The sequence below is a fragment of the Sprattus sprattus genome (genome assembly GCF_963457725.1).
Source record: "Sprattus sprattus genome assembly, chromosome: 17".
In the NCBI taxonomy this organism is placed as follows: domain Eukaryota; kingdom Metazoa; phylum Chordata; class Actinopteri; order Clupeiformes; family Clupeidae; genus Sprattus; species Sprattus sprattus.
Window position 1 is genome coordinate 24648890 of NC_137915.1, and position 24010 is coordinate 24672899.

At 40.6% G+C, this 24010-nt stretch overlaps 2 protein-coding genes across 4 annotated transcripts in view; both read left to right on the top strand.

The window, feature by feature from the left end:
- Nucleotides 1-206: 206 nt before the first annotated feature.
- LOC308378010 (ADP-ribosyl cyclase/cyclic ADP-ribose hydrolase 1-like) lies at nt 207-6185 on the top strand (the record flags this gene model as incomplete). The annotated part of the gene is made up of 8 exons (XM_080854805.1): nt 207-337; nt 1012-1141; nt 1240-1372; nt 1551-1633; nt 3561-3634; nt 5592-5678; nt 5944-6030; nt 6155-6185. 8 exons carry the CDS (start codon nt 207-209, stop codon nt 6183-6185), a joined length of 756 nt encoding a protein of 251 aa, XP_080710931.1.
- Nucleotides 6186-21233: 15048 nt separating this feature from the next.
- Nucleotides 21234-24010, top strand: part of cpne3 (copine III) — a 17313-nt gene continuing 14536 nt past the window's right edge. For all 3 annotated transcript variants that reach the window (XM_080854820.1, XM_080854821.1, XM_080854822.1), the window contains exons 1-4: nt 21234-21306; nt 22012-22145; nt 22269-22448; nt 23512-23586. In XM_080854820.1, coding sequence (XP_080710946.1) covers nt 21300-21306; nt 22012-22145; nt 22269-22448; nt 23512-23586 — 396 coding nt within the window. In that variant the 5' untranslated portion in view covers nt 21234-21299. The remainder of the gene's footprint in view (nt 21307-22011; nt 22146-22268; nt 22449-23511; nt 23587-24010) is intronic.

Sequence of the window (24010 nt, forward strand, 5' to 3'; positions counted from 1 at the left end):
TTAAACTGTTAATTTAAATGTTACACACGTAAAGGATGAGTTGGAATTGGACTCAGACGGACTTCAGTATGGTGGAGGATGGGTGAAGGGGGAACCTTGAGGGAGCCAAACATGGCATGTGATGTCAGATGTTTTTGATAAGGCTTTTGACATGGTGGAAATGAGGTCGGCTTGCTGCGTGACACAGGATTCCTTAATATCTTGATATGTCTGAGTATGGTTTAATAGCCACAGTTTTCCTAGCTGTTCTACTTGGGCTTTTTCTGTGGCCTGACAGTCTACAGGAAAAAGTCAAGAAGAGATGTGAAACGTATTTGGAAAATCACGGCCTACCGAGGTAATAATGAACGCTTTAACTGCCATTTAATCACAGACTTAAAACATTTAACATACTAATGACATGATTTCGGGTAACATGCAAGCTAGGGAAACATCTGTGGCAAGGTAGTGTCGTTTTTTTTATTGCATCCGTGCACACAAATGGTGACTGCAAACACCAGTACAACAATGATTGTGATGATGATTACGTGGTAATGATGGTGATGTTATTATTACAATTATTATTATTAGTAGTAGAAGTAGTAATGGTATAGTATTTCATTATTATTATTATTATTCTTGTGTTGTCATTATTATTATTAGTAGTAGTAGCAGCAGCAGTAGTAGACGTGGTGGTGGTGGTGGTGCATGATTGTTTCAAACACATGTTTATAAAGATATTAAACTTGCTCAAATGTGCATGAAATCGCAAATTATTTCTGAATTGCTTGTTAAGAGCAGATGGACAATAATTGAATCCAGTAATGGGGGAATCCAGCTGTAACCTACTGCATGAGAGTGTGAAAGTGATAACCTGTGCTTTGGACCATTTTCACACCAATGTGCAGCCATGGTGAAATTATTGTCTAGCCAGATATTGGTGGAGGGGGAAATGGTTAGTCTACTTAACTGTAGCCTGTTTGATGAAATAATTGAAACTGAAGAGAACAGTGGGCATTCTTCATGTTTCAGTCAAAAGGACTGTGAGAAGATTTGGGATTCATTCACGCAAGCATTTGTGGGAAAGGATCCATGTGATGTCCCTCCAGGCGCTTATGACTCCCTAATACACACAGTGTTTCAAGAGCCAGCATGTAACAGGGTAAAGACAGACCATTGTTTTTTCATCATAGTTTTTTTATTTCAATACTTTTACTTTTATGAATGAATATGTATTATATGGTACATTCCTCTCATTAGATGATGTTCTGGAGCAAAACTAAAGAAATTGTCCATGAGTTTGCGAAGAAATGTTCTTACGTGACTTTAGAGGGCACTCCACTTGGCTTCCTCCTGAATGGACTCACTTGGTGTGGCAAAAAGGAGAGCCAAGGTACATTAACAATAACATGTTTTGTTATTATGTATTATTATCAACAATTGTTGAACAAAAACAACACAGGTTGAAAAACAGGTCTTACTGTGTGTGTGTGTGTGTGTGTGTGTGTGTGTGTGTGTGTGTGTGTGTGTGTGTGTGTGTGTTGCTATCCTTTTTGTTTGCTTTTTTTCAGAAATCTTTACCACAGGATGCCCAAGCTGGTCAGATTGTGTGAACAATCCTGTGCGCTCATTCTGGAACCGAGCTTCAGCGGCAGTGAGTGTGTTCTGGTCTCACAGTGAGCTCCTTGTTCAGTTATCCAGTTAGTTAAACACCAACACACACAACAAGCTTTGTTACCAAGGGTGAAGTTTATCATGTGTAATGGTATGAAACTGCAATACAGATACATACAACTATGATTACAATTACAATAATAATTACGATCAATTGCAACATCAAATACAAAAGTATATGTGTAGCCTTATAGCTAACAGCATAGCAACTGCAATGTATCCGACGCATGTACAATGTAACAATGTATTTACATTAACTAGTATCTCTTAGTGATTGACATTTCATAGATTGAACCGTTACTTATTACGGACATTTAACTAATAGCTCTATACTTACAGCAAATGCCTTCAGGGAGCATACAAGGGAGTCGTTAATAAACACATAAGCGAACTTATCATATACATTTTCTAACTGCCGAATTATGACTGCCGAATTATGAGTTAACGGTCTTTGTTATTTCTTGTTTTCAAACTAAACGTCCTTCTAAACAATCGAACATTTGCTGGCGAAGCCAGAACAGAGTGATTTTGGCCCGTAGTCTGACAGGGTCTTTGTTCCTGTTCTCCAGTGTGGGTGAAAGTGTCCTCTCCACACCTTACATCACAGCTGAGCAAACAAGGCACTGAATCATTCCATAGCTACATGCTGTAAATATCAACTCACTGCAGGGTCACGGAGTCCCTTCGACGGACTTGTGAACATTTATAGTAAAATAATTGAAAGGGATTTGCGAGGTGTCTGAGCCAGCTTACCAATGTTAGCATGCTACTACCCACAAGGGAAACAGTGATTCAAAATTTGTTTGTTTGACTTGTTTTGCTTAGTTTTTTAAAAGTTACCCCATTATTGTAACTGAAAAATACATCTGAGGCCATTTGCAAGGTGACTGAGCCAGCTATCTAAGGTTAGCATGCTACTGCCCACAAGGTAAACAGCGATGGGTTGGACCAATCACAGCCCTGCGGCTTGCTTAACCTTGTCGGATAGATACACGTTTTGGGAGACGCACCCAAGAGGTACTTGAAGGGGGTTTGCAACGATGTAAGGGGGTCTTGCGTATTGTGCGTGCTTGCTTGTCTGCATAAAAGGCCGACCATAAATGAAGCTTAAGTCCTTTCTGGAAAGGCTTTTCTATGTTAGCAATAGAACTTGGTTAGGAAATGCATTTTTATAGAAAGAAAACCTTCTGAAAAAATAAAAAAACCTATACATTTTATAAAAAGGTTACATGGTCTTTAAGGCAGAATAGTTAGATTAATACTAAATCTTGCTCCTGGGCGCTGGTATACACTGAAGGGACCGGTATTCATAGTTAATAAGGATAGGCCATGGTCAATAATTCCATCTTATTTATACCTAGTATAAATGTTACTTTTATTAGCATGTAAGCTTTCCTGGGTGAGGGTACTTTGGTTTGACCTGAGGACGGAGGTGAGAATCCCCTTCCCTCTCCGGGTCAAGACAAAGAGTCTGCAGCCATGGCCTATTTGAATAGATGGTTACACCCCTAAACATTATGTATATAACAGCCTGTCCTTTAAGGAATAGGTAGATTATCTTGAGGTGAAGCTCTGAGCGAGTGGAACTCAAGCTCTGTCTCACAATGTGTGGCCACCATTGTTCAAGATTAAACCTGGATCATGACTGTCAAATCCACGACTGAGTCTTCCAATATATGGTATAAAATCTATATACTATCAACACCCAGTTTCATCATTACAGTTGATACTGTGGTATAAACAGCCTTATTTATAACATCCTGTAACATGCAGTCAGGTGAACCTCTTGCAGTGTGCTGTGTCCAAAAACTCTATGGCCTTTGTCAGCATTAAAAGCTGTTATTTCATGCCAATATATACTGTGGAATTGTTCAGTGCTGAGAAAACCTCATGCTTGTTCTCCACAGTTTGCAGCATCTGCATGTGGTGATGCCTTTGTCATGCTGAATGGATCTATGAGTATGCCTTATAATCCAAACAGGTATGCAGTATGAATGGCCCATTACTATCTGTAATAATATTGCTCTTGACAACATGGATTCCACAGGACTCTTATTACTAACGTGATATTCAAGTAGGATGATGTTGGATTAAAAATGCATAAAATGTTATTGGACTTAATTGCTATTTGACAAGCTAAACATTTACATTTAGTCATTTAGCAGACGCTTTTCTCTAAAGCGACGTACAAGGGAGAGAACAGTCAAGCTACGAGCAAACACTACCTTACATAAGACATATATATATATATAAAAAAAAGAAGTGCAGGATTGTTGCAAGTTAGGACAAGCACTTTGACTAGTGCCTAACTTGCAACATTCCCATACTTCTTTTTCTTGTTTTTTTTTCTTTTTTATATGGGCCATTCTACCGAATTCGTGTAATATGCAGTCCCTCAACAATAAAAACTATTTACAAAACAATTAGGTATTTAGGCATAGATATTTAATTAGAAAATGTTATGGTCTATATAAACCCAATGCATTACATGAGATAGTGATAAGCTAAATATATACAAAATCATCATTTATAGGGTACTTTCTATTGGGAAGTAGCTGTCCCCAACCCTGACATCTAAATTTCAATGCCTTTAAATAACACTTTTCAATTTTTTTAGATTTTTTTCAATGATTTAATTTCAAAGATCTTTATGATTGGGTTGAAACAGAACTTGGAATATTTAGATTTATTGTGGGTTTAATTTTTAAATCAATTTTCTATACTCAAAAAATCATGTCCCTAGTTTTCATGTCACTACCGAAACACAAGAGTTTTAGTCCATTGGCTGAGCCTGTGTTTTAGCCACGACTCTGCATTTTTGACCATGCAGTGACACTGCATCTCTGACCCTCATGGTTGAATGGTAAGTAGCTAAATCCCATAGTTTTTATATAAATGTGTTCCAAAGTCTGAAAATCGACGTGTAACCTTAAGAATTGTCACTACCGAAACGCATGTTTTCTTCAATTAAGTAAACCTTTTGGGGTTTCATGGAAAATCTTATGTTTGTATGTGTGTTCACCTCTTCAAAGATGTGTTTGCATGCCGTGTGCTTGTTAGAATTCTTTATTTATGCTTAAAGTTAGCTAGAATTGTCACTACCGAAACAGTCACTACCGAAACATATGGTAGTGACCTGATGATTTCAGTAGTGACAAAATGAATTGGTAAGTAGTTCAATCCCATAATTTTTAAATAAATGTGTTGTGTGGACTAAAGGGCGGCCCAGAGCACCTTTTGGAAGATTTTGGGAGAGAAATGAACATCCATCCAACAGTGCAGTCACTACCGAAACACTGGATGTCACTACCGAAACAGTGCAGCACTACCGAAACACAGGATGTTTTGTAAAAAATTAAGTATATTGAGTAATCAACTAAAATGTTATGATACTGATTGGATTAATGTATGTTCAATTTCATCAATGAACAACTCTGGAATCAATATGATCAGTATTTAGCATTTTACAAAGAAATATTGCACTTAGATTTTGATGAATTGTATAAATTGAACTTGAAAATTTGGTAAAAAAATCATTTTTATGGATTTCATTGTGAAAACCTTCAAGAAATATTTGTAAAAATACTCTTCAGAGAAGGGAAGGAAACACAATCTGAACAGGTCAATAATAATACTTTTTTACTATAGTAAATGTGATGTTTCGGTAGTGACAATTTTTGGAAGAGGAAAAACATTCCAACACATTCTGAAAATACAATATAAAAATTGACTGTTCTTTTACTAGATAAGTGTACTTTAGATATGGTACAATATACATACGGACAAAGTTTTGGGAATAAAACATAAAAAAAATCCAAATATTTCCAACCTGACTTTGCACCAATTCGGTAGAATGGCCCATATATGTCTTATGCGTCACTTTGGACAAAAGCGTTTGCTAAATGACTAAATGAGGAATTTACTTTACTCTTTTGTAGCACTTTTGCTAGCGTAGAAGTCAAGCATTTCAACTCCTCCATCATTAACAGCTTGACCGTCTTGCTTGTTACCAAAGAAGGAGACAAGTAGGTTCTTCATGTATTTTTCCTCATTCGGTGTCTGCATCTGTTCCTTTGCATGCAGCATTTCAGTGTTTGAGTGCTGTGTGGATAACTTGTGTGGGAGTTTGTACTGTTATATTCTCCCCATACAGTGTCTTAAGCTATATCATACAGAAACTTAGACCTCAGGACATTCATTCAAGAAGAATATATTACTTGACCTGTATGTATTTTGACAACATTATGTCTCTCTAAATTTTCCTGTAATTGTAACTACTTTTTTCTGTAGGAAAACTTGTGAGAGTGATGAATCACTGAAGAATCTGCAAACCGACCTGGGCTCTAACATGAAATATCAGTGCAAAGTCGTTCCACAGTGAGTTCAAATCTTTTTTTTTTTTTTTTTTTGCATGGTTGTTTATTGTTTTGTTTGTTTGATTACTCTATCTTTCTCTCCCTCTCTCTCTCTCTCTCTCTCTCTCTCTCTATGAATACTCCAGGTCACAACTTCAGACTTGCATTGTTGATTAGTGGTGACTTCAGTTCAGTCAACATGCGGTTCACGCAGAAGCCTATCCACTTCCTATCCAAAAGCCTGCTGTATTCATTTACTAATATCCTCCAAATACATGCTTGGGAGAAAAGAGTGCTTCTTTGACAAAGCAGTGAAGAACCCCAATGACAAAAGAGTGCTGCTTTGACATAGCAGTGAAGAACCCCGATGAGATATGTTTCCATAGTTTAAGTTTGTAACAGAGATACAGGGAGAGATAGAGATACAAAGAACAGGACAGTGACACCTTTATTAATGTGATTCGTCATTTGGGGAAGTCAGGACAGGGATTAATGTGTGGTGTCAGTGGAAGACTGTACACTTAATATCACTTCAACTAAACTTGAGGACCAGAATGATACTTCACTATATAACTTTTGAAATGTGAATTCTGTTGTCTATTTTATGTCTATTGTCTATGCCGTCAGGATTTCTACTAAAGGATGATTTGCATAAGATTTCAGCAGTATGGATTTATCTTTATTTATTTCTACAATAAAGCTTAGCAGCCACAACGTACTGGTTAGCACAGTGTTGATTTTTAAAGCTTGTTCTATTATCCACCACCAAACCAACAAAACAAGTACAGCAGTGGCAAGAGAACATCAATACAGGAATATGAATGAAACAATGGCAGACAGCAGTCAAAACAAGGGTTAGGAGAATATTGTTTAACTAAGGAAACCGCTACATGTGTCATTGAGAACGTCCATAATAGAGTCCTTGAAAGCAGACTTGGGGATGCGTTTTTCTAGTTTTAAGTTTTTTTGCAGATTGTTCCAGTCTTTGGCTGCAGCAGCTGGAAATGACGACAGACCAAACACAGTATTTGTTTTGGGAACCTCCACCAAAAGAAGATGAGCAGCATGGGTGTTCTAGAATCATCCCTGAGGTTCACCTTTAGGGACAGAGAGGGGCTGAGACAGGATGTACTCCATTTAACACGTTCTACTATGAGTGACAGAGAGGGGCTGAGACAGGATGTGCTCTCATTTAACACGTTCTACCGTTAGTGACAGAGAGACGCTGAGACAGGATTTGCTCAAAGTGCTCAAATTTGCTCCATCAAGTGAGAAAAAAAGGCGGGAAGACAATAAAATCTTCCCCCTCCAGGAATTCCTTAAATGAGCCCCAAATCTTTCCAAAGGTGTTATTGTTAACTACATGTGTAAGTTTCTCAAGGGTAAGGCATTGTAGTAGTCCCTCAATCCAATTTAGTTTGCTCGGGCAGAATATGACCATCTTCTTCTTGCTTTTGTTAAATGTACTGTTTGCTTGGAAACACCCCAAAAGACAAAGTTTATGTCATAGTGGAAGTTGTTCATTGATGAATATACGTAGATACAACTAGATACGTAGATCTCTTTCCAGAATTCTTGAATGAAAGTACATTCCCAGAGGCAATGGAACAACCTACCATTATGTACACCACATTTAACACATCCATCCGTTGTATTGGGGTAAATGCAAAGCAGTAACTGAATTTCTAAACTGTCACTGTTAATGATTTAAGATTATATTTATCACGTGCCTTGTATTAATAATTACTTTGTATGAACCATGTGCATATGTAAGCAGGAACATGGCTTTCTGTGTTCCTGCGTGCATACAACTTAGATTATTAGGTGCAATTTAAATCAACATATGAGCAAGAGCATGCATGTTTGGACCAGAGGTGATAAGGAGGGTCGAACTGTGCTTCTTTCGACCTTTTACGGCAGTTATGTCCGATAGCCTGCTGAAGAAAGAAACCGTAACAGAACAAACATTACTCTCTGTCTGCCATTATTTCTTCCTTCTCCATTCCAACCCTTGCTTTCTGTTGAATAAGTGAAAACAGGTTATTGTCTTGTATACTCCCCTTATTAGTTTTAATGATGAATAGATATAAACCTACCTCTCTGTATTTGAGAGATTTGTTTGTTATAAACTTTATATGATTTGTTTGATTATAGCTGTTATAAACTCAGTGCAGCCATACTGTAAAGACGAGGCACACATTAGGCTGGTTTGACCTTTTGACCACCAGAGGTTGCTCTTCACTTACATCAGCAGCCATAAGCACTAGGGATGGGAACCGAGAACCGGGTCTTGTTTAGAACCGGTTCCCAATGAGCCGAATCTTTGGAATCGATAGCCAAATTCATAACCGGGTCTGTTAACGGGTCTATGCGCCGTTAGCGCATGCGCGAACTCTTAATAATAATCAGACAGCAGCAGATTCAGAAATGGCAACTCGACAGAAGCGATCTAAAGTGTGGCTTTATTTCACCCGAACGGATGCAAACACGGTCACTTGTAACCTCTGTAAAAAATGTATTTCCTCAAAGGGAGGAAGTACATCTACCATGAATAAGCACTTGAGCACACATGGTATAAAATTACAAGAATGTCATGTTTTCGATGCCAGCAGCAGCTCAACTAACGTCGGCGCTTCATCCCTAACTTGCCAAGGTAAACTCCTCAAAATGTTTTTATCATAAGTCATAACGGTGTTACTCGTGTGTTATCAGCAAACGTTTGCGTTTTCGTGTTAACCATAACTAAACTTAGCATTGAATTGCTTAACAGAATGGGTGGTTGGACATTGTCATATATTATATATAACTTAACTAGGCTAGCTTAACTGTAGAATCTTCTATTTTCAGCCGTTGGCTAGAGGCAGGGGCAGTGCTTGCCTCCCCTCTGTTGGTTCTAGGGTAGGGTTAGGCTGTACAAAAGACTCTGTTAATAATAACGCGTGCAGCTCCCTCAGTTTGACGGTTCGATATTGATAAGTTTCTCGTAGCCAATTCAGTGGCAGCAATAGCTAAGTGTTAAATATACTGAGTGCCTAGTTTGTACATGATACAAGTAAGTATGTTTCAGTACGTTATTGTGTTTGTAGTGGACTCTACATTGCTATTAGAAGCGTTAAGCATAATAGTTCGCTATTAGCAATACAACCAAGCAACCTACAAGAAAATATACAGTCAAGCTGGAGACACAATTAGCCCTGAGCGATCGCGTATCCTCCCAGAGAAGGCAGACATGCAAATTTTTCTGCACAAAAGTTGTAAATAGTCTTTGCCACTGCTAGTTACATTTTTTTGGTAGCTCAGTTAATAATATACCCTTTTACAAAAGGAAGGAGCATTGTTATTTTTATGAACGTTTATATTAAACAGAACACATTTTATTTAAGTTATGTAAGTTTTATTTAAATGTGTATGTAAACATTCTAGAAATTTATATAAAAGAACATTAATGTAAAAAACCCGTTTGTGCTCTTTTTTCACCCCTTACCCAATTATAAGAATCGTTAAGAGAATCGATAAGGAATCGGTTCGATAAGCAGGAATCGATAAGGAACCGGAATCGTTAAAATCTTATCGGTTCTCGTCCCTAATAAGCACTCTCATTGGAACATTTCCTGAAGATGTGCATGCAGACAATGCTACGATACATGTTACCATTAGCCTGGGTGCCAGCCGAACTTAGCCCCGCCAACAACATTTGAGGTCAGGAAGTTCGGTCTGGCATTGCTCCGTTAGGTTAGCCTGACGATGTCATACTCATGATTCTAGTCAGAATATGAGTCTGATACCGAACCATTGGGCTTTGATTATGGGGTGTGTTTCAACGAACCAGGAAAGAAAATGCCTATTCGCTGAATTGGATACCTAGAACCAATCAGAGCAACGTAGTATTATCATCTGATAGATTAAACTTTTACCTGATCCCGTAGGAAGGACGGCAAAAACATCTTTTCAATCGACAAATGCCTTGATCGCGTTTCTCTGTTCCTCTTTCAAAATGAATGCGCTGTCAATGTCTGTTGAGATATGCCTGCTCACGTTAATTAATTAGCATTAAGGCTACAAGCTACCGTTTGTTTCAATTGGTTTTTTGTGTACACGTTAGCAATGATCTAACAATAATGGTCTAGATAGCTTAAGTTAAGACAAACAATACTCTGCAACATCCGTGTTGCACATGCACAACTAACCGAGTCATTGTAGACATTAAAAAGTCGTGTAGATAGCTTAATTCACATAAAATATTCCCCACTAAGCACTCGAGACGCGGCCATCTTGGTCGGAGTTCGAATCTACCGGTTAATTCAACTCAAGCGTTGGTATCTGTCCATCAACGTATAAAGCCCGCCCTGACAATTTGATTGGTCCGGTTTGATCCTACCGATGAAACTCTCTCCCAATTAGCCCAGAGCCAGACCAAATCTCCCTGACCAAAAATTTTGTGGGCGGGGTTTGGGCTGGTATCCAGGCTACCGTTAGGTAGGAACTATGCAAGCACCAAAGCTGAATCAAATTGTCAGGGCGGACTTTATGCAATGATGGACAGATGATCAACAGTAAAGTAATCAACCAGGTCACCAAAGAGCGCTTGGGTTGAACGGCTCAGATGGTCTACGTTATGGTCATACTATGTTGCTCTGATTGGTTGGAGGAGGTCTATCCAATTTAGTGAAGAGGCATTTTTTTTTCCTGGTTCGGATTAAATACGCCCATAATCACAGCCCAATGAAGCAGCTTCAGACTCATTTTCTGGCTAGAATTATGAGTATGACAACGTGAGGCTATGTTACCATAGTAGAAGATCGTAGAAATGATGTAGGCTTTCAGCCAGGCTGGCATCTTAAAACTCTGCCCTTGGAATGTAGAGTCCAGCCCACCTCAAGGTCTCAACCACAGGCTCTGTCTCAAACCGAGCACTTGTGCACTTCGAACACTGACTTTCAGTCCTTAGGGCGTTTGAAATGACAGAACCAGCAGAATTCAGGGCACTGAAAGTACCCGGATGGCGCACATGCAAACTGTTAAAAAAGGCAGTGTAAAACGATGGACACTACTCGCCCTAAACGGGCGAAATCTTGGCCACGTAGCGGAGGAGAAGGAGCCCTTTGGCAGCTTTTCATTTTGGAAAGTTGCTGACTAACGCTTCGCAAATCATTTCAACCATTATTGCTGGTTACAATAACTGTGCTATCTGATAGAAGAATGTCGCTTTCTCGGTAACTTTAAAAAATCTAAGCGAGAAAACGCCAAAAGATGCACATTTACATACAAAACACAGCCGTCAGTGGAGTTTGGTCCGCCATATTTGTTTAAAATTTCCAGTTGGCCTGGAGGAAGCTGCCACAGATTTATGGGTAAAAGGCTTGCACATTTTCATTAGTCAGTGTTCCATTTGAGACAACACTAATCAGTAACAGAACACACTGCAGATGTAAGTGCACTGTATTGCAGTGTACTTCGTTAAGTGCCCGGTTTGGAACACAGCTATAGGCATACATAGACGTGACTGCTGCAGAACGTTGATGCGACGTGCCATGGTGCCATTGATGCGTTATTTGCTAATTCTGTTCCGTTTTTCTCAATGATGGTCAATTATTAGTAGTTAAAGAAGCACTATTTCGGTCATTTAGATTTCGTTTCAGTATTTTAAAGTGAATGAGCTATGGGAGCTCAAGAACAGTGAGCGTCTAGTAGCTATTATGAAAGACATATATCCAGAAAAGCCGGAGCTCCACTGTTTCACTGCGTTTGTTTACTGGCCAGTCATCCAGGTAAGGCCAAAGACGTAATCAGGCACATTGCGAGTGGGCGAGTGTCGCCACTTGCGCTTCACGCGATCTGGCACTCCGCGAGTGGGCGAGACTTGCCACTTTGTGAATGAAGCGCGCTTCAATTAGGACGCGATCTGGCAATCCACGCCGCATTGCATAGAGACGGGCGCATATGAGACATATACGTTGTTGAGACTCTTATTAAAGATCTTAGCCTACTATATATGTGTTGAGACTCTTATTAAAGATCTTACTCATTCTCAGAAAGACAAAACAAATAGCTACACGTAGCCTATAAACGTTGTTGAGACTCTTATTAAAGATCTTACTCATTCTCGTGGTTGAAAGTCGACAAAAAGAGACAAATAGCTACACGGTCAAGCAATGTCATTTATTTCTTTAAAATATAAATTACACAGAAATAATAAAAAACACACTCACAAAATATAAATTACACATCTTACTATTTAAAAACCACCACGAAGAACTTTGTGAATGAAGCGCGCTTCACTTAGGACGCGATCTGGCAATCTGCGCCGCATTGCATAGAGACGGGCGCATATGAGACATATACGTTGTTGAGACTCTTATTAAAGATCTTAGCCTACTATATACGTTGTTGAGACTCTTATTACAGATCTTACTCATTCTCACAAAGACAAAACAAATAGCTACACGTAGCCTTTAAACGTTGTTGAGACTCTTAAGATCTTACTCATTCTCGTGGTTGAAAGTCGACAAAGAGAGACAAATAGCTACACGGTCAAGCAATGTCATTTATTTCTTTAAAATATAAATTACACAGAAATAATAAAATACACACTCACAAAATATAAATTACACATCTCACTAATTAAAAACCACCACGAAGAACACTCGTTGAAAGAAATAGAAATATAAAATAGAAATACAAAATACACAAATAATAAAATACACACTCCCAAAATATAAATTACACATCTTACTAATTAAAAACCACCACGAAGAACACTCGTTGAAAGAAATATAAACTCACAAATACACATTTACAAAATATAAATTAAGAAGGCGTGTAAACAACCCTTGCCCTCTTAACCCTGGGCTTCCTTGGTGATACTCTAGAGACAACGGAATCTAACCAGAAGAAACATAGCCGAAGAGTGCAAAGTATTCTGCATATGTATAGTGGTAATATACAAATAAATAGATGGGATATATACAGTATGATATGACAGTACAAGATATATGGGGTATGAGCAGTAGTAACATTGGCAGCAATAGTTGGTCATTAGTGCAGATATGATACAGGTTCAGGTGAAGGTAGCAATAGAAGTTATGAATGAGGTAAGAGACATGATAAGATAAAAGTACAATGAATATGAGGTAAGAGACATGATAAGATATAAGTACAATGAATATGAGGTAAGAGTCATGATATGATAAGTACAATGCGACGGAATCTAACCAGAAGAACCATAGCAGAAGAGTGCAGAATATTCTGCATAGTGGTAATATCAAAATAAATAGATGGGATATATACAGTATGATTATGACAGTACAAGATATATGGGGTATGAGCAGTAGTAACATTGGCAGCAATAGTGCAGATATGATACAGGTACAGGTGAAGGTAGCAATAGAAGTTATGAATGAGGTAAGAGACATTATAAGATATATAAGTACAATGAATATGAGGTAAGAGTCATGATATGATATAAGTACAATGAATATGAGGTAAGAGGCATGATAAATAGCCTATATACAATGAATATTACATAAATATACATAATTGTCCTGGGTGATCTCAATATTCACATGGACAACATTAATAATACTTCCACTAAGGAGTTCACTTCTTGCCTGGACAGTTTTGGCCTACAACAATATATTGATTTCCCTACCCACTCCAAAGGCCATATTTTAGACTTGGTCTGTTGCTCAGGTGCCACTCCTTTTAACTGTTCTGCTGTCGATCTCCCCATCTCTGATCACATGCTTGTTTCGTTTAATTTATCTTTAACATTATCCAGAACCAAACAGTCACATGTTATGTCCTTCCGTAACATAAAAAACATCAATTTAGCTGATTTCAGAACAGGCATTGATAATTTCCCCATCATCAGTTACCCATGCACCCCGGATCATCTGGTTTCTCTCTACAATAATGGTCTCCAAACTCTGCTGAACTCACTTGCTCCCCTCAAAACTCGGACTGTCTCATTCAACCACCCAGCCCCTTGGTTCTCCCCTCACCTACGTCAGCTAAAAGCCAAAGGGCGCCAGCTGGAGCGGCTTTACAGAAGATCTGGACTCACTATCCACAAGCAGATCTATCATGCCCACGTCATCAAATACAAAGACGCCCTTTCCTCAGCTAAATCCCAACACTTTACAGAAAAAATCACTGCTGGTGCTGGGAACACTAGGGCCCTGTTCTCAGTGGTCAACAGCACACTGCGCCCCCCAGATTCCCTTCCCCCACACTTCTACTCCACTGACCACTGTAACACCCTGATGTCATTTTTTAATACAAAAATAGCCACCATCCACCAGCAACTAACCCCTCACATGTCTAGTTGTCCACCCCCTCTAATTCTCCACTCCCCCATCTCTGTACCACTTTCATGCTTCCAACTCCCCTCTGCCGCTGAGTTATCAGATGCCATCCGGAAATCCAAATCATCCACCTGTCAACTCGACCCACTGCCATCCTCCCTGGTTATAGCCTCCCTCCCCTCTCTACTGCCCCTGATAACTGCCATCATCCATTCTTCCATGACCTCTGGTTCAGTCCCATCCTCTCTTAAATCTGCTGCAGTGACACCCACGCTAAAAAAAACCTGGTTTAGACCCCAACAACTTCAATAACCTTCGTCCCATCTCCAAACTGCCATTTCTCTCAAAAATCCTGGAAAAGGTAGTGGCATCACAGGTCCATGCCCATCTCTCCAACAATAACCTCTATGAACAATTCCAATCCGGTTTTCGCCCCCACCACAGCACAGAAACGGCCCTCATCAAAATTACTAATGACCTCCTGATGGCAGCTGACTCTGGACTATTATCCATCCTCATCCTCCTCGACCTGAGCGCAGCTTTTGACACCATATCCCACTCCACCCTCCTTGACAGGCTAGCCTCCATTGGCATAACTCACACACCCCTGGACTGGTTCCGCTCATATCTCTCTGGACGTACTCAATTCATCCAGTTAAAATCCTTCTCATCCCACCCATCCCCCCTCTCCACTGGTGTTCCCCAGGGCTCTGTCCTTGGCCCTATCCTATTCATCATATACCTCCTCCCACTTGGACTGATTTTCCGTAAATACAATATTCATTTCCACTGTTATGCGGATGACACCCAGCTCTACGTTTCCACCAAACCCACTTCCACCTTCCCGCCCTCCTCCCTCTGTGCCTGTTTACAGGAAATCAAATCCTGGTTTTCTTCAAATTTCCTGAAGCTTAACAGTGAAAAAACTGAGGCAGTCCTCATTGGCTCCAAACACACCCTCACCAAACACCCCAGTTTCACCCTCACCATAGATAACTCCTTGGTTACCCCCTCTCCTCAGGTTAAAAGCCTGGGTGTTGTCCTCGACAGCACCCTATCATTCCATACCCACATCAACAACACCATTCGATCTGCCTACTTTCACATCCGCAATATCAACCGCCTCCGCCCCTCACTCACTCCCAACACCGCCGCAATCCTGGTTCACTCCCTTGTCACTTCCCGCCTGGACTACTGCAATTCCCTTCTCTTTGGTCTCCCACACAAACTTCTCCATAAACTCCAACTGGTACAAAATGCTGCTGCCCGTATCGTCACTAGGACGCCATCCATCAATCACATCACCCCCGTTCTGCATCAACTCCACTGGCTTCCCATTGAACACCGCATAAATTTCAAAATCCTCCTCCACACATTTAAGGCAATCCATAACCTCGCCCCTCCATACCTCTCTGACCTCCTCCACATCAATGTCCCTACCCGGTCTCTCAGGTCTGCTTCCTCCATCACCCTGACCGTCCCCCAAGCCCATCTGTCCACCATGGGATCCAGAGCCTTCAGCCGCTCTGCCCCTCACCTCTGGAACTCCCTTCCCCCTGACATCAGGAACATTGACCCTTACTCAATCGCTCTTTTTAAAAAACGAATCAAAACGCACCTGTTTATGCAGGCCTATAACCTGTAAAGTTGTTGCCGTATAATGTATAATTCAATGTATTTTTTATTTATTTTTTATAATTCAATGTATTTTTTTTTCAATGTATTTTTATAATTCAATGTATTTTTAATGTTTTCAATGTTGTAAGGCGACCTTGGGTCTCTTGAAAGGCGCCATATAAATAAAATGTATTATTATTATTATTATTATTAATATGAGGTAGGAGGCATGATATGATATAAATACAATGAATAGGGACAACAATTTTAAATAAGTAGATATAGATATGAATACACTAGCCTGGATACCAGCCTGAACTCCGCCCACAAAATGTTTGGTCTGGGAGATTCAGTCTGGCCTTGAGCTAGTTGGGAAAGATTCAAGTTTTCGGAAAAGCAATCTAACTAATCAAATTGTAAGGGCAGGCTTTATACGTTGATGGACAGATGACCAACCAACGCTTGAGTTGATTAGATAGATAGATTATAAATCGAACAAAGATGGCGCCGTCTCGGGAGCTTAGTGGGACATATTTTATATGATTTAAGCTATCTACACGACTTTTTTACGTCTACATTTACTCGGTTAGTTGTGTATGTGCAACACGAATGTTGCCGAGGATTGTAAGTCTTAACTGAAGCGCTCTAGACCATCATTGATAGGTTATTGCTAACACTTAGACAAAAAATCCATTGAAACGCATAGTAGCTAGCTATAGCCTTGCTGCTAATAAGTACGTGAGCAGGCATATCTCACAGATATTGACAGCGCATTCATTTTGAAAGAGGAACGCGATCAAGGCATTTGTCGATCGAAAATATGTTTTTGTCGTCCTTCTTACGGGATCCGGTAAAAGTTTAAATGTATCAGATGGTCATACTATGTTGCTTTGATTAGTTGTAGGTATCCAATTGAGCGAAGAGGCATTTTTTTTCCTGGTTCGTTGAAACACGCCCCATAATCACAGCCCAATGGCTCAGCATCAGACTCATATTCTGACTAGAATCTTGGAACCAGAGCTATTAGACTCTGATTGTTGGTTTTTGAAATACATGACATTAAATGACTGACCGTGTAGCTATTTTCTCTGTTTTGTTACCGACTTTCAACCACGAGAATGAGCAAGTTCTTTAATGAGGGTCAAATGACATTGCTTGACCGTGTAGCTATTTGTCTCTCTTTTGTTACCGACTTTCAACCACGAGAATGAGTAAGATTTTTAATAAGAGTCAAATGACATTGCTTGACCGTGTAGCTATTTGTCTCTGTTTTGTTACCGAATTTCAACCACGAGAATGAGAAAGATCTTTAATAAGAGTCTCAACAACGTATATAGTAGGCCTAGGCTAAGATCTTTCATAAGAGTCTCAACAACGTATAACGTATATGCGCCCGTCTCTATGCAATGCGGCGCGGAGTGCCAGATCGCGTCCTAAGTGAAGCGCGCTTCATTCACAAAGTGGTGAGTCTCGCCCACTCGCGGAGTGACGGATCGCGTGAAGCGCAAGTGGCGACTCTCGCCCTCTCGCAATTAGGGTTGGGTACCGAGAACCGGTACCAATACGGCACCGGTTCCATACAACCGGTACCTACCCGGACCGAAATGCAACGCAGATTTCGTAGCTTCCTTTCGGTGCCTGAGCCGATTTTTAAAAACAAATTTATTAAAAAATTAATAATTTTACAAAACTAACGGTAGCTAACAAGAAGTAACGTTAGTGGCATAGATTTCAGAGTATGATCTGTATACTTTTTTGGGTTGCTAACAGATTTCGTGGGGTACATATAAAACTGCTCCATCTCCCAATGTAGACTCTCGACTCACGCTCATTGGTGATAATGTAGCATTCCATATGGGACTAGTGGAAACGGGATTTGTGTTTAGGAGTTGCCATGGTAATGGGTTGACTTGTGTGTGGTTTCGGTTTCAAGATAGGTGTGGTTGTTCTAAGCAGAAGTTGGATACGCTTTATTAAACGGAGATCTACCGTCTCATCCAGATATTCCTTCTCAGTGTGAGTTCTTAAGAGAGCACTAACTCGGACGCCACAATAACATTGCAGTCTAATGACAGCGAAGAGCAGGCAGCCTTGCACAGAGCAAGCACAAACAGAGCTAGCCATCAATATAACGGAGAAAATCCCGAAAGGTAAACGATCAAAAGTGTGGCTGTATTTCGCACAAAAAGATTCAAACAACGCAACGTGCAGCTTATGCAACAACAAGAGGCAAAGGCAGATCCGAAATCGCAGACTGACGGTGGGTGTCCACGGGACGACACATCGTGTCGCTCTCATTGTGATAGAATGGAAGCGTCTTGTTGCCTGCCGACAACGGCTGAGGAAAAAGTCGGCTCTCCTGGCTGCTGAAAGTTGGGGATTTTTTAACTCTGTGCAAATGAAGGCGACTTGCTGCCTGCTGAGAGCCAATCAGTTCGGCATGTGGGTGATTTGGAAGTCAGCGTAGCTCATAGGTAGCCTGGGTGCCATCCGTTTGTACGCGTTCCACTGATCAAGCTGAACAAACGTTTGTTCAGTGAGAAGGCAGCAATCAGTGGAACGTGTACAAACGGATGGCACCCAGGCTAGCTCATAGGGGCGGGAGTAACCAAAAATATCGAACAAAGATGGCGGACTCACGGCACTCAGTTACTGGGACATATTTTATGTGAATAAAGGTTATCTACACGACTTTTTAATCTAATCGACTCGGTTTGTTGTTTATATGCTACACGAATGCTGTGAGGTCAAACAGAATATTGTAGGTCTTAAATCAAGCTCTAATTAAGCTCTCAACTATTAGTTAGCTTGCCGCTAAAAACCCATTGAAAAGCCATTGTAGCTAGGTAGCTGCTAAATATGTTACAATACCATGTTTTCGTGATTGAACTGGCTGATATATATGGTTTGGATAGAATAAATTCACAAATTACAAATTAAAGTAATCAGCGCAACATCTTAACTGAACTCTGAACTATTACTGTTAGCTTGTCGCGAAAACTTTAACCGAAAACCCATTGGAGCAAATAGTGGCTAGCTAGCGAGTTGCTAACAGCCAAACTGAATTTTCTGACCACGCCCCCCAGGCAACTAGTCGCATGGCGACTAAACGCAAGACATATCTATCGTGGACACCCATCGTGAGCCCTGAACCTAAACTCTTAAAGGGGCAGTACACATTCACGAAACCAGTGGGTTTAAATAAATGCAAACAAAATTATATTTTGTTTTACTCTGAAGGCAAATATGCCCATATTTCTACAAAAGAATTACTGAAGTGTGAAGTGTGTGTACAGAGTGTGTTTTGTATTTATTTATATTTACTATACTGTGTATAAGTATACTGTAAACAGTTGTTAAAAGTTAGTATATTGTTCATAGTGTAAGACGTTAATTTTATATACCTAACCAAAGAGGGAAAGGCCGTCTGAAATGCGTGTATTAATCTGGAAGGCTTTGAGTGGACGGTGCTGTCGGCGTTTTGCTGGAAAAGTAATATTCATTAAACCTCACATTTAATGCTCGTATTTAATCTGACTCCATTATCTCTGAGATCTGACTCTACTTTTTTGGGAACCCAGTCTAAGTTCCTCTCTTAAACTGTATATATTTATATTAAATCGTGAGCTGGTCTCCAACCCTATGCACTCATCATCTGTATTTGAATTCCTTCTCTTACTTTCTAATAACCGTGTTCCACACAGTAATAGCGTCATTGAAGGACTTGCCTCGGCCGGCCGATTCCCTTTTGGACAAATCCACCGTCATAATATGCATCTAGTCTGAGCTAACCACAGAGGTCTCATAATGCTGCTAAAGGTATATTTTCAGCTTGATGGCGTCACGTGATTCAGGGACAGAACGCCAGACTGCTGCCCGTTCCTAGTTTAAAACACGCACACGCAGTACAGAGGCTGATCACCTACCTATCTCTATATTATACATTAACAGTTCACTATGGCATGTCTTAGCTCAGGTGATTATAGCCAGGAACACCCAGCTTGATGCTGGTGTCTGCAACTTAACCCTAGTTAGTATTAGCGGGACACTATATCATAACATCAGTTAATGATTTCAGAAGAAGGCAGCGTAGGTCAGAATTTACCAAGTTTATTTTAACAAGAAGCAAGTTACCAGTAATAGTTATAAAACAATCCTACGTGAATAAACCAGTCTAACTACCAAGGAATATATCTAAATTGAAGGATGTTAAGTCTACATGAAACATAAAAACACTTACAGAACATGAACATACCTGGCTGCTGCGAAATGACTAACTCACACGGATGTGAGGGAGATCTGAAGACAGAAGACTCCAAGAGCTTTGTCTGTCTTACCCTTAAATACCCATTTTCGTCCTGCATCTAAACCTAATGATAACCCCCCTTAACAGGATGTTTCTCAAGATGAGATTCACACATTAACAACCAAATGGAGGGAATTCCCTCCCCCTCTATTCAGGGGCATCTTCGCCCTCTCACAGAGGCCAAAAGGATCAAGTCTCTGTTACCTATGTTTTCCTTAATATATACAGCTGTAGAACTGAGACCATTTTCCCACTCAGATTGAGACCATTAAAATGAGTCCAAACATCATGCAGAAATCACTTTCTAATATCACATTGAGTTTGACCCTCTCATCCTCATTGTCCTGTTCCTAGTTTGACCTCAGCAATTTACACAGAGACAAACAAGAACAGAGATCTGAGATAAGAGTCTCTGCAGGGGGCTGGGAAGATCAACACAACACCAGCCCAACAGGGCACCATAAAACAACACCCAGTCCCACCAAATGAATTAATTAACAGGAGAATAATGCCATCTGTGATTTTCCACTTCAAAGAGCCATTTCCTCCTTACAATAGTTTAGAGTTAAAAGGTTTGAAGCCAAGTGTTTTGTATTTATTTGTATTTATAGTACACCTTAAACAGTTAATATATTGTTAAATTTGAAGAAAACGATTTGCCTTGGCAATAAATAAGCCTTTAATGTCTTTAATTAAAAAAAAGAAAAAGTATCGGTTCTGGCACCGTTTAGGCACCGGTATCGTTTTAAAAGTATCGGTTAAGTACCGGTATCGGAAAAAACCCAAACGATACCCATCATTACTCGCAATGTCCCTGATTTCGTCCCAGACCTTAGCGCCAGTCATCACCTCTCCAAGATGGCGGCGAGTTGACACGCGATCCAAAGGCCAATGGGGCGTCTATGTATATGTCTATGGTCCAGCCCATAGACATGCCCAGCCCACCTTAAATCTTAATCCCACAGCACAGCACAGCATAGAGTTGAGTGACATCACAGTGTCAGGGCAACATTTACGACACGCTAGTCATATTTTCCAGCTATTTTCGACGAAATCCTGCCCAACATGAAAAGTATGTATTTTCGTAGACTATGGGTGTTAGCTTTACATGCCATATAGAAGTATTAGTCTGCGTTTCACTGATAAATATGGCATAGCGTTAAAGTTACTTGTCGTCTCTGAAGTGTTTGAACAGCTAACGGAACGTGTTCGTTTATGGTAACATTAACTCATGTTAAGCTATCCGCCAGTTTAGGTCATTAAGATAACATTGACCATACGTTTTGATAGTTGCAACCTATCTGGTTGTACACAGTAAGTTAGCCTGCTAGCAAGGTGGTCCTAGATTTGTCACTGGGTTGACTGAAGTAATGTTAGCCTTTTTACGCTAATGTTTGATTTCGTAAGCGTAGTCGGTAAATGGGCGGCCTTTAATAGACACACCCATTTAGTAAGCTTTTGGTAAACTTAAGCAACTATAAACTCATCGGTCCCTTGCTTGCTAGGTGAACCAAATGTCAAACTTTACACAGTGGCCATTGTCAGAGCGAGTAAACGGAGTTAGCGGTAGAACTACGCGCTCTGATTCCGTTTGACCGGGGCAATGGTCATTGACATTTGAAGCCAATAGTAGAGTCTTTGATTGTTTTTAATGAATTTGCTGTTTGATTGCTGCTTGGACATTTGGATAAGAAAAGGGTGTAGCAACGAAGACGGCTGTTATTAAGACAGCTGAATTCCTATCTAACTCAAAAACTGTTTTTTCTGTGTTTTTCAGGCATGGCGGGGCAGTGCGTGGCAAAGGTGGAACTGACAGTGTCTTGTGATAATCTGCTGGACAAAGATATAACATCGAAATCTGATCCACTGTGTGTCTTGTTGATGGACGCATCCGGATCGCAGTGGTTCGAGGTGAGTGCAATCTGATTCTCTCTACTTTCCGCATGGGAAACATCGAAAGAGAAACTGAAACTGTAAATTAACTTCTTTTAATTCCTGTTACAAACAAACACAATTTCATTTTTGTAAGTTCAGGTGGGACGCACTGAGAAGGTGCAGAACTGCCTCAACCCACAGTTTGCCAAGAAGTTTCTGTTGGATTACTACTTTGAGGTGGTGCAGAAGGTTAAGTTTGGCATTTATGATATCGACAACGCAACGGTGGATCTTAGTGATGATGACTTCCTGGGAGAGTTTGAGTGCACCCTTGGTCAGGTAAGCGCTCATACTTACATCCATGTACATTTGATGCATACAAGAGAGAGAGGGTGAGAGAGAGAGACGGTGAGAGAGAGAGACGGTGAGAGAGAGAGAGAGAGAGAGAGAGAGAGAGAGAGAGAGAGAGAGAGAGAGAGAGAGAGAGAGAGAGAGAGAGAGAGAGAGAGAGAGAGAGAGAGAGAGAGAGAGAGAGAGAGAGAGAGAGAGAGAGAGAGAGAGAGAGAGAGAGAGAGACGGTGAGAGACGGTGAGAGAGAGAGAGAGAGACGGTGAGAGACGGTGAGAGAGAGAGAGAGAGAGAGAGAGAGAGAGAGAGAGACACGGTGAGAGAGAGAGAGAGACGGTGAGAGAGGGAGAGACGGTGAGAGAGGGAGGTGAGAGAGGGAGAGAGACGGTGAGAGACGGTGAGAGAGGGTGGGTGAGGGAGGGAGGGAGGGTGAGAGAGGGTGAGAGAGGGTGAGGGAGGGAGGGAGGGTGAGAGAGGGTGAGGGAGGGAGGGAGGGAGGGAGGGAGGGAGGGTGAGAGAGAGAGACGGTGAGAGAGGGAGAGAGGGTGGGGGAGAGATAAAGAGAGAGAGAGAGAGAGAGCGAGAGAGAGCGAGCGAGAGAGAGAGGATGGGGGGTGAGCGAGAGAGAGGAGGGTTGAAAGAGAGAGGAGGGAGGGTGAGAGAGAGTGAGTGAGCGTGAGAAAGAGAGAGAGAGAGAGAGAGAGAGAGAGAGAGAGATCCATCTCACCCCACTCATTACTGCACTCCGGCATCCATGTTGCTTACATTAAGGATTCCCACCTTCGTTCTTTTTGTAGACTGAAGTTAGTCTAAAGTTAAACTCATGTGAAATGAAAACTCATGTAACGAACTCAGTCAAGCCTGTTGATCTGAAAAATAATGTCACGACTGATGTAGAGAACCATCGATCAGAAAGATTACTGGATAGAGTTTTCCAAGTGCAGAAACTAGGAACGATCTATGAGAGAGGAAGAGGTAGGAAGATGGAGGGAGGGAGGCAGCCTGATGTCCTTAGACCTGTGACCAGCTTAGACCCGTGTCTGTGCTGTTTCAGATTGTCTCCAGTAGAAAACTCACTCGGCCACTGGTCCTGAAGAATAAGAAACCTGCTGGCAAAGGAACCATCACGGTAATACAGCCAACTATGTTTGCGAATATTAAATGCAGCTCCCTCAATGCAAATATTCGGTTATTTAAATATTGGTGTGGTATTGTTTTCAGTTCCTCTACCACACTGTAATATCCAGACTGGATTTTGTAGTCTGGACACATTGGCTGTTCTGCTAACTAATTACAGAACACGGATCTTGATGAAATTAAAATGTATTGTCACACATATACACAGTACACTCTATACACTACTCCATAGTTGAACACCTCTTGAATGTCAACCTTTATATTAAAATACTTGCACATTTGACTTTCCACTAATGCTTTGGCACAATCCAATTGGTTTTCCACTGACGCTATCTAAGGCATGTTTGGTGGCATTATTAAGCCTCTTGCGGTACATTGTCACTCCTGCCTTAAAAACCCTGCCAATGTCTTTTTTA